The sequence below is a fragment of the Tamandua tetradactyla genome, chromosome 7, assembly GCF_023851605.1.
Source record: "Tamandua tetradactyla isolate mTamTet1 chromosome 7, mTamTet1.pri, whole genome shotgun sequence".
NCBI classification, from domain to species: domain Eukaryota; kingdom Metazoa; phylum Chordata; class Mammalia; order Pilosa; family Myrmecophagidae; genus Tamandua; species Tamandua tetradactyla.
Window position 1 is genome coordinate 87,853,413 of NC_135333.1, and position 13,191 is coordinate 87,866,603.

General features: G+C 36.4%; 1 protein-coding gene across 1 annotated transcript in view; it reads left to right on the forward strand.

Annotated features, from left to right (window-relative positions):
* Positions 1 to 13,191, forward strand: part of IRAG2 (inositol 1,4,5-triphosphate receptor associated 2) — a 168,538-nt gene that overhangs the window by 78,207 nt on the left and 77,140 nt on the right. Inside the window, exons 6-9 of the mRNA XM_077170322.1 lie at positions 43 to 201; positions 3,064 to 3,181; positions 6,927 to 6,977; positions 9,214 to 9,291. Coding sequence (XP_077026437.1) covers positions 43 to 201; positions 3,064 to 3,181; positions 6,927 to 6,977; positions 9,214 to 9,291 — 406 coding nt within the window. The remainder of the gene's footprint in view (positions 1 to 42; positions 202 to 3,063; positions 3,182 to 6,926; positions 6,978 to 9,213; positions 9,292 to 13,191) is intronic.

The window sequence follows — 13,191 nt, forward strand, 5'->3', positions numbered from 1 at the left end:
TAGAGATGTTGAACTTTAACTCAATCATTCTTTCACTTGCAGAGAGATGTCTGATTTGATGACCTATGTAGCAGATCTGCATTTCAACAAGCAGAAATTGGAAGAAGAAAATAATATGCTTAAATTGGCATTAGAAACCCTGGAAGAAGCTAACAGGCAGTTAGCAGAGGACTGTACTGAACTGCGCTCTAAGATAAAAAGGTAAATGGTGTGTGGTATTGCAGGCTGGGAGCTTTCACTTTCTTTCCTTCTTTCTTTTAAAATCAAGATAAATTCGCATGCCATAAGAGTTACCTTTTTAAAGTGTATGATTCAGTGTTTTTTTTGTGTGTGTGTATTCACAGGGGTTGTGTGACCATCACCACTGTCTAATTCTAGAATGTTTCCATCATACCCCCCCAAAACCCCATGCTTATTAGCAATTAGTTCCATTCTTCCCTCCCACCTCCCATTCCCTGGCAACCACTTATCCATCTGTGTGGATTTGCTTATTTTGAACATTCCATATAAATGGAATCATATACTATGTGGCCTTTTGTGTCTGTCTTATTTCACTCAGCATAACGTTTTTGACGTATATCCATGTAGTAGCATATATCAGTATTTCATTCCTCTTTACATCTGAATAATATTCCAGTATATGTATGTAACACATTTTAGTTTCCATTCATCAGTTGGCACACATGGATCGTTTCCACTTCAGGGATGTTATGAATAGTGCTCATATAAACATTATATGTTTTTAATTTTCTTGGATATATACCTAAAAGCAAGATTGCTGGCTCGTATGGTAACTCTGTTTAACTTTTTGAGGAGCTGTCAAACTGTTTCCCAGGGTGGCTGTACCATTTTACATTCACACTAGCTATGTATTTCAATTCTTTCATAGCAATGATGCTCTCCAAATTATCTAAGACTGTCTAAGAATAAGTCTATAGGCCTGTGTGGATCTAAGCTGAAATCTTACTCTATGCAAAGTCCATGTTAAGCGCTGTGAAAATTTCTTTTATGAGTCAATTTGGCAATGTGCCCTCAAGGTATTTATGGCCTAGGGGAAGGAGGATAAGACATGAGAATTCATGGCCTTAGTTTAAGATAAAAAGGGATAAATGACATGAGAAGTGTACCAGATAAAGTGTCAAACCCTGGTAACCTGATTTGGGAGAGATACTTGAGCATCAGAAAGAGACAGAACTAGGTTCTCCTCCTCAAGGGACAAAATCTGCATTTGCAGATGTTGTAGATGCTCGAATCCTTAACAGAAAAGTTCTAGGTTAACTTGGAAAGACAGTAAAACATTCTAGCCATGAACTCTCTTTTTTTAAAAAACATCTTTATTGGTAAAACTTAACGTACAAACGTTCTTAACACACAAACATTCAATGTAGTCATGAACTCTTGCCCTCAAAAATTTTGGCCTGGTTTAGTCCAGCCTCCAAACCAGTCTTATAGAATGAAAAGCATGCTTACCTCAAGTTCTCACTGTTCCACAATTAGCTTATTTATTATTTATTTGAAATGTAATAATTCAAAGTTTCTTGAAAAAAAAAACAACTATGTAACTATGTCTTGTACCAGAGTTCTTGATTGCAAGCAACAGAAGCTGACTCTAGTTAATTTCAGCACTAAAGAAATGTGCTAGAAAAAGAGCTTGTGTTACTCACAGAATGGATAGAAAGTAGTGACTCTGGCTGGTCAGCCAGAATGTCAATGTCATGAAATTAAGCCTTTGTATTCTTATCTTTATCCCTTCCCATTTTGCAAGAGTCTCTTTCTCCTTCGGGCTCCCATAACACATTTTTCGTAATATACAGTCATCCCATTATAAAATAATCTGCCTTCTCTGTTAATTGTGACCTCAGTGATGGGAAGACTGTATCATTCATCACAGTTACTCTAGTCTTGGTAAAATGTCTACTGTAGGATACACTACCTCCTTCAGTTGCCTGCAAGTCAGAAATCTTTGTCTCCTTTTTCTTCCTCATTCTTGATTTCTAAATCAAATAGCAAGTCTTCTTAATTTTACCTCTTTCATAACTCTCAAATAGATTTACTTCTTTCCATTCCTATACCTTCCACTTGATTCCAATCAACACCACCTTTCACTTGGATTCCCACAGCAGTCTCCGGAGAAATCTCCCAGTCTTTTATTCTCTGGGTTATCTGCCTTTCCTACAAATGCCCATAGAATTTGGGTTCCCTCTAAGCCTTTGTTTCTTTCCTACTATTAGGAGCATCTCTTTACCCTACAGGACTATAAACTCCATGAAAGGTAGAGATCTCATGATTTGGTTCACTTTTGTCTTCTTCAGTGCCCAGCACAATGCAGAGCACAAAGTTGGAGCTCAGAAAAATTTGTTGAATGAGAGCAGTGAAAATCTTTAGTTAGGAAAGAATCGTATCTTCTTTGAGTCCCTGCTCAGAAAACAGTTTATAATCTAGTGGGAGATACCAGTAGGTAATTCCATGAGGATATGGATTACCATAACTTATTGAATTAGTTCCCTGTTGTTGGGCATTTAGGAGATTTCCAGTGCTTTTTTACTGTAAACAATGCTATAGTAAAGTTCTTTATAGAACATATTGTATAAAGAGTATTTGAAATTTATATCTTTGTTTAGTTGTCCTCTCCTTCACTAGTATGTAAACTCAGTGACAGCAAGAGCCATGTCTTTTTTTCTACCATTGTAGGCCTAATGCCGAGTATAGCACCTGGAACATGGTTGAGGAACTACATTAGCTAATATTAAATCTTAATACAAGAAGGGAAGGACCATGTGATTCAACCAATGATGGAAAAAATTTCCAAGGGATTCTCCAAATCTTAAGCTTCAGGAATATATTTGCCCATCTCCTCTCTACTCTCCCCTTCCCCTGCCACACTCGGTCCCTTTCTTTTCCAAGAACTGTGAAAGATCATGGGTATATTTTCACTATTGTCGCTATCTGGTTTAACCTTTAGTGGTTTTCAACGTTGGTACAAAAATAACTCTTGTCTTTATTTAGTATCTTGGACGGTTATATTTGAGGTTTTTCTCATTGTCTCCTCCTCCACCCCCACAGTGCCCACCAGGCTATTATAAGGACAAATCTGTTAAAAGAAGAATTAGAGGAACTGAAAATTAGTATGAATGCTTCAGAAGAGCAAAAAGCCATGGTTACAGCACAGAACAAACAACTGGTAAGTCATCTAAGTAGTTTGAAATTGGCCTATAGTTTCCATGACTGAAATACAAGAGGGTTTATTTGGGGGCGAAAAATAGAAGTCAATAGGTTGCTAAATGAATGGGGAACAGCATAAAAAAGTAAAGGCAAGCGGTATTTAAAATTTTTCATTTTCCTTTTCAACCAAGGTCAAAATTCTTTACAAGTCATGTTCTACTGGTTTATGAAGATACAGAAAATGTGTAGAATGTCTCCTGAAGTTAATAGGAGAACTCATAAATATCTGATGCTAAAAATCAATTGAATTCTTCTTTTCTAACTGCGCTGTCAAACTTTCACCTCTCATTCAGGATTTCAAGTAAAAGAATTGGTTCTCTAAATACTTAATGGATTACTAAGTAACTCCATTAATCCTTTCTTATACTGAATAAGCATAGGCTTGTAATTTCAGAGAAAAACTCATTTAGACTAAGCCTTAACTCAAATACCAAAGAAGTAACCATTTGTATTCAGAATGTTAAACTATTGTTTCTTATTACTAGAGCCTTAGTAATAATCTTCAAAATCCTGATAAATCCAGCAGTCGTCTAGCACTGTTAACTGGGGGTGGGGAGGGGCAACTGAAAGTCATTCAGAGTTGTTACAGGTATCAGAGGAAGAGCTGTTTTCAGAGCCTACCTGTTAGTCATCAGGAGTTGGGCTTCGAGCCTGCTTTCAGTCACTTGTGACCTCAGGCAACCCACACAGCTTCCTTTGGCTTGGCTCCTGCCTCTGTAGTAAAAGTGGGGACTAGACACACTGAGTGTCAGATCCTTGAAAACATTACAGGAAAAGTATCTGTGTACAGGACCACCGAGGAGCTTCCAACTGAAGGCAATGTGGGGAAATGAGGGTCAGACCCCCTGAGTTCAAACCCTGGTTCTGAGAGTTGTGTAACTTTAGGCAGGTCACATTTAACCTCCGGAAGCTTCAGTTTCCTCATATTAAAATATCCTCAATTAAAGTGGAGATGATGGTACAATTTAGGGCTGGGAAGGTTAAATGTCCTAAAACATGCAAAGCATTCAACGTCATTCTTTGTCCTCCTGTGGCACTAAAAGTGCAGAGTCCCATATATGCAGTTCTACATATAAAATCCTTTGCATTTCATAATGTTTTCCAATTTCAAAAGACTCTTTATTATTTTATCTCATTGGTCATCATAGAAATCCTGTGAAGTAAAGACAGAAGTTGCTATATCTTGATCTGTTTTTTTTTTTTAACTTTTTTATTGTATAATATAACATGTATACAAAGCCAAGAAAGAAAAAAGCAATAGTTTTCAAAACACTCTTCAACAAGTAGTTACAGGACAGATCCCAGAGTTTGTCATGGGCTACCATATCATCTTCTCAGATTTTCCCTTCTAACTGCTCCAGAATATAGGCTAGAAGGAATAAATATTTTTTTTGTCATCACAATAGACATTTTTTTCTTTTTTGTGAAAAATAACATGTATACAAAAAAAGCAAATTTCAAAGCACAGCACAACTAGTTGTAGAACAGATTTCAGATTTTGGTATGGGTTATAATTTCACAATTTTTGATTTTTACTTCTAGCTTCTCTAAGATACTGGAGACTAAAAGAAACATCAGTTTAATGATTCGGCAATCATATTCCTTTGTTAAACTCTACCTTCTCTGTATAACTCCACCATCACCTTTGATCTTTCTGTCCCACTGTTTAGGAGTATTTGGGCTATGGTCATTCTAACTTTTTCATATTGGAAGGCTCTGTCACTAATAAGGGGTAGGGAGATGGAACTGGAAGATGTTCTGGAAAGGGCTGGTCCTTTAGGTTTCAGGACTTACCTGTTCCAGGGACAATCTGGAGTTATAGGTTCCTGGAAAGTTATCCTGGTGTATGGAACCTTTGTACAATCTTATATATTGTCCTAGGTGTTCTTTAGGATTGTCTGGCATGGTTTTGGTTGGGGTTTGGCAAGCTATGATAGTTAGCAGCGTCTAACTGAAGCTTGCATAAGAGTGAGCTCCAGAGTAGCCTCTGTGACTCTCTCAGTCACTGATACTTTATTAATTTCACTTCTTTTCCCCCTTTTGGTCAGGATGGAATTGTTGATCCCATGGTACCAGGGTCAGACTAATCCCTGGGAGTCATCTCCCACACTGCCAGGGTGATTTCACCCCTGGATATCGTGTTCCACATTGAGGGGAGGGCAAAGATTTCACTTACAGAATTGGGCTTAGAAAAAGGAAGGCCACATCTGAGCAAGAAAAGAGGTCCTCCAGAAGTAACTCTTAGTTATACCTACAAGTAGGTTAAGCTTCTCTGATACCTACATAAGCCTCACAAGAGTAAACCTCAAAATCAAGGGCTTGGCCTATTGATTTGAGTATCCCTAATGTTTCCACAGTATCAGGGGATTCCCTGATGGTAAAGTTTAATAGTTCCATGTTTTTTCTCCCATCTCTCAAGGGACTTTGCCAAAACTTTTGGATTATCTACTTAATGTATTCTGGGATGTATCCAGACATTATATTAAGACATACAGGATTAGAGGCCCTCATTCTTATTTTGGGCTCCCTGTGTTTCAGTTGTTCAAATGAGCTATCCAGACAGGTTGAGTTAGATTATGTGTTACAGAAAATTTATGTTCTGAACAAAATAGACCTTTCTTCCTTTAGTCTCAAAGAGTAGGTGCGGTTTTAGAATACAGACAATGCCTTCCTTACCCCTGTGTTCTGAATTACCTTAACCCCAACCTGATCAGCTTCGTTCTTATCTCTAAATACCAGGTTTTATATACATATATAAAACATCCTGTCAAAATCCAGGATTCATAATTACCACTCCGGACTAAATATGTCTGCTATAATAGTTTAGAATCTTTTAATCTCTTAAGTAGAGATTTGCTTAATCTCTTATATAGAGGGATAGGTAAAGTCCAGAGAGATTTTGATTACTCAGAGTCTATTATCTAAGAAATGGTGAAGCTAGAATCAGAACTCAGGTATTTTGATTTCAAGTATAGGTTGTGTGTGTGTGTGTGTGTGTGTGTGTGTGTGTGTGTGCGCGCATCCATTCTTGAATCATGTCCTAGTTTGAAATATTTTCCTCATTCTTTTTATATTATAAAGGTAATACCTATTCAACTTGTAAAAATAAGAAAATGCATATTAAAAAAATTTAAAAAATGTTAAAATCCTACAAATTCCTTACCTTACTCTATCCATAAGATTTTCTGTTAAGTTTGGCATATATCTTCTCCTGGAATATTTGTCTTCTGATAGTCTTGAATTTAGGGGGGTATTTATTATAAAATAGTTTTTGATGTTCTTTTGTTTTGGTAATGTTGAATCTGGGCATACCCACAGCTTTAAGTTAGAAAGCTAGAACTCTTTGTGGTTTCAAAATGATGTTTAAATAGCTAAATTTACAGCAATCTGCCATAAGTGGATGGAGGTAAAGTAGCAGGGAAAGAAGCTGAGTTTATTTTTTTAGTTTTCATATTTTCCTCCCAAATTGCCACACTTTGACTGAGTCACAGAGAAAACGGACTTCTCTCAGATCCTCAAGAAACTGCAAACCAAAGGCTTAACCCTGTATTGAAAATATACTCAGACCAGTCTCATCTGTGATATGTCAATGCCCTATTTAAAGTCAATGAAGGGAAAGAGTGATGACAGCCTTGGAGATAAATATGTGATATTTTCATGGATTTTGCAAATATAGTTTAATTACTTTTCTCCTAATCGATCAGGAGAAAGAAAACCGTGCTCTGATCCTTAAGATTCGGACTCTCCAAGAAGAGGTACGTTGAAAACTGGCACAAATGCATCAAAATCAGACAATCACAGGTTATGACCAGGTACTAAATAGACATGGTGTGAATATTCAGCTGCTTGTGGGCCAAACATCAGGCTGATTTGTCAGATATAGAGGGCAGAAGAATTGAGAGGAGTTTCATGTCTGGACAGAAGTACATTATTACATTTCCAACCCCACGGAAAAAATGGAGTTGAATGGTTTCAGATTTAAGATGAAATGAACCCATTTTTAAATTACCCAAATTGAAAAAGAAAGATTGGTTGTTATCTGATAAATTTCCATGGAAATAATACTGAACTTGGAGGTAGAAGTTTTGAGTCCAAGACCCAGATCTTAAATTTACTGAGTATAAATTGGAAAAGCCATTTATCTCTTCTGGTTATTTTGGAGACTAAGATAATGCATTTGAAGCCATTTAATAAACCATCGTGTACTTCATATATGTTGAGAAGTCTTAGTACAAGCTCCAAAGAAACAGTTCTGTGTTCAGGATGCAAGCAGAAGCAAAATAGCCCATCTAACAAGTATATGAGATGGTTTTTAGTGCTGTAGAGAAACTGAAAGCAGAAAATAGGAATGGGGTGGGGATGGGATTTAAACTAAGTGGGTTAGGAAAAGCAGCACTGAGAAGTTAACTACTTGATTAAAAATGGGAAAGGAGGTTATCTGCGGGAAGTGGGTTCCAGGCAGAGGATGCAGCAAGCTCAGAGTCCTGAGGCTGCAGCCTGCCCGCTCTGTGTGAGGCAGGGTACCTACTGTGGATGGAGCACAGTGAACAAGTCCCAAGAGGTGAGACTTGTAGATGGCTGCAGGAGTCTGATCCCAGGGAAATTCTAGGACTCTAGCTTTTACTCTGAGTGTGATGGGAACTGTTGCACGTTTTGAATTGAAGAGTGACAAGAATTAATTTCTGTTTTAACAAGATAAGTATGACTGCTGGGTTGAGAATTGACTGTAATGAGCCAAACGACGAAGGATAAAGACCAATTAAGGGTCCTTGTACCTTGTAATAATCCAGGCAAGAGCAGATGGGGGGCTTGGACTGAAGCAGCAACAATGGAGGTGGACAGAGGTGTTCAGCTCAGCAAGTAATTATAATATATCCAAAGTTATTTATTAGCTATTCAGGTAATACGAAAGTTCTCTTCTGATTCTGTTGTCTCAGGGAAATAGGAAGCAAAGTCATCAGCCGAGAGGGAGGATGTTGGAGGAGGTTTTGGAAATTTGTGGGGTGAGAAGGTATGAAATGGCCATTTAGGCCAGGGGTTAGCAAACTTCTTGTAAAGGATCAGATAGTAAATTTTATGCTTTGATGGCAAAAAGGCCTTTGTCATGATTTCTCAAGTCTGCCACTGTAACATGAAAGCAGTCAGAGACATATAAACAAATGGGCACAGTTGTGTCCTAATAAAATTATATACAAAAAATTTTTTTTTCAATCTTGTTTACAAAAACAGCTAGATTTGGCTCAGGGAAGTACCGTAGCTGGTGAGCCCCTGGTTTAGGCAAATGGCAGTATGAATGAACTAGGGATATACGATATGATAACCCATCAGCACTGAGGTTAAAAGTCATAAATTTAACGTGTGTCCTCAGTTTGCATTCTTTAGCCATACTTATCTGACAGGGTGCTGGCATGGGTGGCAAGCTGATTTTAAGCAAGTACTAAGAAGCAGGGAAGTAAGAAGCAGGGAAGAGACAAGGGAATAGAGGGGATGTGGAAGGGACTGGTAATAATGAATGATCACGGAAGAATTCAAGCTGAGTAAAGAGGGGCAGAGTTCATGAGAAAGTGGAAGGATAATGAAAAGGTTTAGGATCAGTGGAATGCAGACTCCAGTGGGGATTGAAATTTGTTAGTGCTGCTTGTTAAAGGAGGTCATCTGGAAAGATAAGAGGTAGTGATTGAAGAGTGCGATGCTTGAAATTAAGATAATGGAGGGGTCATAGTCACTGGTAAAGACAACTTTGAAGGCTTGACAACACGGGAATGAGGCTGAGATGGAGTGGGAGGTTAAAGGGGCCACTGAGAAGATTCTCAAATGGTCATGTTAAAAGGATCATGCTGTTTTTGGATAAAGTCTGAAGTTTTGTCACTTAGTATAAACGCATTACAAAAAATGTTAACGACGAAAATACCACTTCTAAAACAGCCTTTGGTTGTGATGTTCTGTTTTTTCTGGTGCTAAATCTAAGAATGCTATTTTCTTCTACATTAGAATACCAAGAACATTATGGATATAGATAGACTGGAAAAGAAGATCCAGGAATTTTCTAAAATTGAGACAGCACACCAAGTAAGCACTATCCAAATTCTGGTAAAATATTTTCTTCTGTTGAACCAGTATTACTCTATAAAGGTGTATATGACTCATTGGAGCAATAAGCCTGGTTATTAATTCAAAAATTTGTATTCTTCATAATTTATGACTTATAGAAAAAGCGGTTTCTAATATTTTTTGTGATAGCTATATTGAGATGTAATTCACGTGCCATAAAATTAACCCATTTAAAGTACAATTCAGTAGTTTTTAGTATATTCATAGTTATGCAACCAATTTCAAAATCAGTTTGTAAACCATTTTCATCATCCCCCAAAGAAACCCTGTACCCTTTAGCAGTTACCCCTCATTCCCTCCTTTAGCTATCACCCCACCCCTCACCCCTGCTCTAGAACAATTAATCTGCTGCCAGTCTGTGTAGATTTGCCCATTCTGGATATTACATATAAATGGATTCAGATAATATGTGGTCTTTTGTGTGTGGCTTTCTTTATGTTATAATATATATAAGTACTTTTCTTCCTTGTTATCCCCAAGTAATATTCCATTGTATAGATACATCACATTGTGCCTATCTGTTTATCAGTTGATGACAGTTGATTTTTTTCCACTTTTGGCTATTATGAATAATGTTGCTATGAACATTCATGTACAGCTTTTGTGTGAACATATGTTTTCAATTTTTCTATATATATACTTAGGAATAGTATTGCTGGGTCATTTGGTAGCTCTTTGTTAAACCTTTTGGAGTACTACCATGAGTTTCCAAAGCAACTGCCCCATTTTACATTCCCATAAGCAGTGTACAAGGGTTCCAATTTCTCCACATCATTGCCGACACTTGTTACTATTGATCTTTTTTGTTATAGCACCAGCATCTAATTTAACACTGTTTTTTTTAAGTCCTGTAGGAAAAATTCAGATATTGTATCTTCTTTTTTTTAACTCTTTCTTTTTTAAAATTTTATTGTAGTAACATATGTACAACCCAGAATTCCACACTTTAACCACTTTCATGAGAACAGTTCAGTTTTATTAATTACATTCACTATATTGTGCTACCATCTCCCATATCCATTACTCCAATTTTTTCATTACCTCAAACAGAAACTCTGAACCCATTAAGTAATAATTACCTTTCCCTGCATCCCTCACCCCCCAGCCCCTGTTAAACTATACTGTCTGTCTCTAGAAATTTGCTTCTTCTAGGTATTTCATATAAGGAAGGTTATGCAATATTTGCCTTTTTTGTGCCTGGTGTATTTAACTCAACATGATATTGTCAAGGTTTACTATGCTGTGGCATGTATCAGAACTTCATTCCTTTTTACAGCTGAATGTATCCCATTGTGTGTATATACTACATTTTATTTATCCATTCATCTGTTAAGATTCTTCCATCTTTTGGTATTATGAAAAAATGCTGTTATAAATATTGGTGTACAGATGCTTTCAATTCTTGTGGGTATGTGCCAAGAATTGAGATTGCTGGGTCTTACGATAATTTTATGTTCAACTTTTTGAGGAATTGCCAAACTGATTACAACAGTGGCTATTCCATTTTACAGTGCCATCCAAGCAATGCAAAAAGGGCTTCTATATTTCCATAATCTTGACAACACTTTTTATTTTCTGTTTCTTTTTTTTCAAATAGTACCCATCATAGTGGGTATGAAGTGGTATTTAAATTGTGTTTTTAACTTTCATTTCCCTGGTGACCAGTGATGCTGACCATCAATTCATGTACTTATTGGCCAAAGGTATATCTTTGGAGACATGTTTATTAATGTCCTTGTCCCATTTTAATTGGGTTATTTATCTTTTTGTTGTTGAGTTGTAGCAGATCTTTATATATTCTGGATATTAAACCCTTATCAGGATATGGTTAGCAATTTTTCCCCCCATTCTGTGGGTTGCCTTTTCACTTTCTTGATCATGTCCTTCGACATACAAAAGATTTTAATTTTGCTGAACTCTTTTTATCAATTTTTTCCTTTGTGACTCATGCTTTGGTGCCAATTCTAAGAAATGACTACTAAATCTAAGGATCTAAAGGTTTCCCCTATGTTTTCTTCTAAGGGTCTAATGGTATTAGCTCTTATGTTTAGGTCCTTGATCCACTTTGAATTAACTTTATGTATATAATAAAGTAGGTGTCCAAGTTCATTCTTTTGCAAGTGGATATCCAGTTTTCCCAGCATCATTTGTTGAAGAGATCATTCTTTCCCCAATTAATGTACCTCATACCCTTGTGAAAAATCTGTGGGGCCATAGATGTATGGGTTTATTTCTGATCTCTCAATTGGTCTATATATCTATCTTTATGCCAGTAGAACACCATTTTCATTTTGTAGGTTGACATTAAGTTTTGAAATCAGGAAGTGTGAGGCTTCCAACTTTGTTCTTCCTCTGCAGTATTGATTTGGCTAATTGCCCCCCACCTGAGATTCCATGTGAAATTGAGGATTGGCTTTTCCATTTTTGCAAAAAAAGGCTGCTGGGATTTTAATAGGTTTTCATTGAATCTATAGATCACTTTGGGCAGTATAGACATCTTTTGATTTTAATTTAATTAAAAAAAATTTTTTAAACATAACAACATACAAACACGAACATTCTTACCATATAGACATCTTAACATTAAGTCTTCTTATCCATAAGCACAAGATATCTTGCCATTTATTTAGATCTTATTTAATTTTTTTCAGCAATGTTTTGTAGTTTCCAGTGTATAGGTCCTTCACCTCCTTGATTAAATGTATCTCTAGGTGTTTTATTCTTTTAGGAGCTATTTTAAGTAGAATTGTTTTTAAATTTCCATTTCAGAATATTCTTTTTGGTATGTAGATATAGTGTCTTGAGTCTAAAAACTGGTAGAGATGGGAGCCTTGACTGAACTTAGAAAAATATTTTTCAAAAATGATTTTTTTGTCTTTATTGCATCTAAAAAGTCTACATTTACTATACATTTTTGTAATATCTACCATAGATTCTTATCAAAAAACAAAAGGTGACTATTAACAAATTCATGAGTTTGAATTGTGCTTTTTGTCATCGCTAGTGGTTTATTTGAGCTTTATTTGTTATTGTAATAAATGTCTGAAATGATGATGTGTCTAAATCTCATGAAATGTGGATTTTTCAAGTTTCTAGCAAAGAACTAAACAGTTAAGATCTAGACATCAAACTTTATTTTAGGTTAGAACTCTCTTTAGGAAAAGTACTGGGATAAACTAGTAGAAAGAGTCTGAAGACATGGGCTCAAGTATTGCCTTCTCTACTTAGCAACTTTTTGACCTCAAACAAGTGGTTATCCTCTGTAAGCTTCAATTTTCTCATCTGCTAAATTGGTGTGATATTTCCCACCTACTTCACGGGCTTCTTGGGAAACTAAGATGAGATGGTTACAAGAAGATGCCTTTAGTACTCTAAAGGACTCTCAAATGTTCATGAGTGTGATCTACTTCTGACTATTCTGATTATTTGTCCAGGTTCCTAGTCTAGCCAATACACTTATTTATCATTTATACTCTATCTAAAAACATATGTCAACAAGTTTGTCTTCAGTTTGAATAAAACTGATATATCCTTTATATTTTCACTAAAAGAAACACTGAACATTTTTGAAATATGTTTTTAGAGGGGTGAGAGTCTTCTAAATGCCCAAATAGAGGTTGTGTTCACAGCCTATCTAGGTTTTCATTTTCACCAAAAAAGTAAAGACTCTATATGTCCTCTTATTATATGGAGTGTGGGATAGTCTGAAGGACACTTGTTAGCCTGTACACTCATATTCTAGGCTCAGCCCTGCCAATAAGCAGTGTTTCACAATGGGTGAGTCATTAAAATGGTGCTGAGCTTTGGTTTGCTCGCAGGTAGATGAGGGTGGGGACCCTTCTCTGAGGGTCAGTGTGA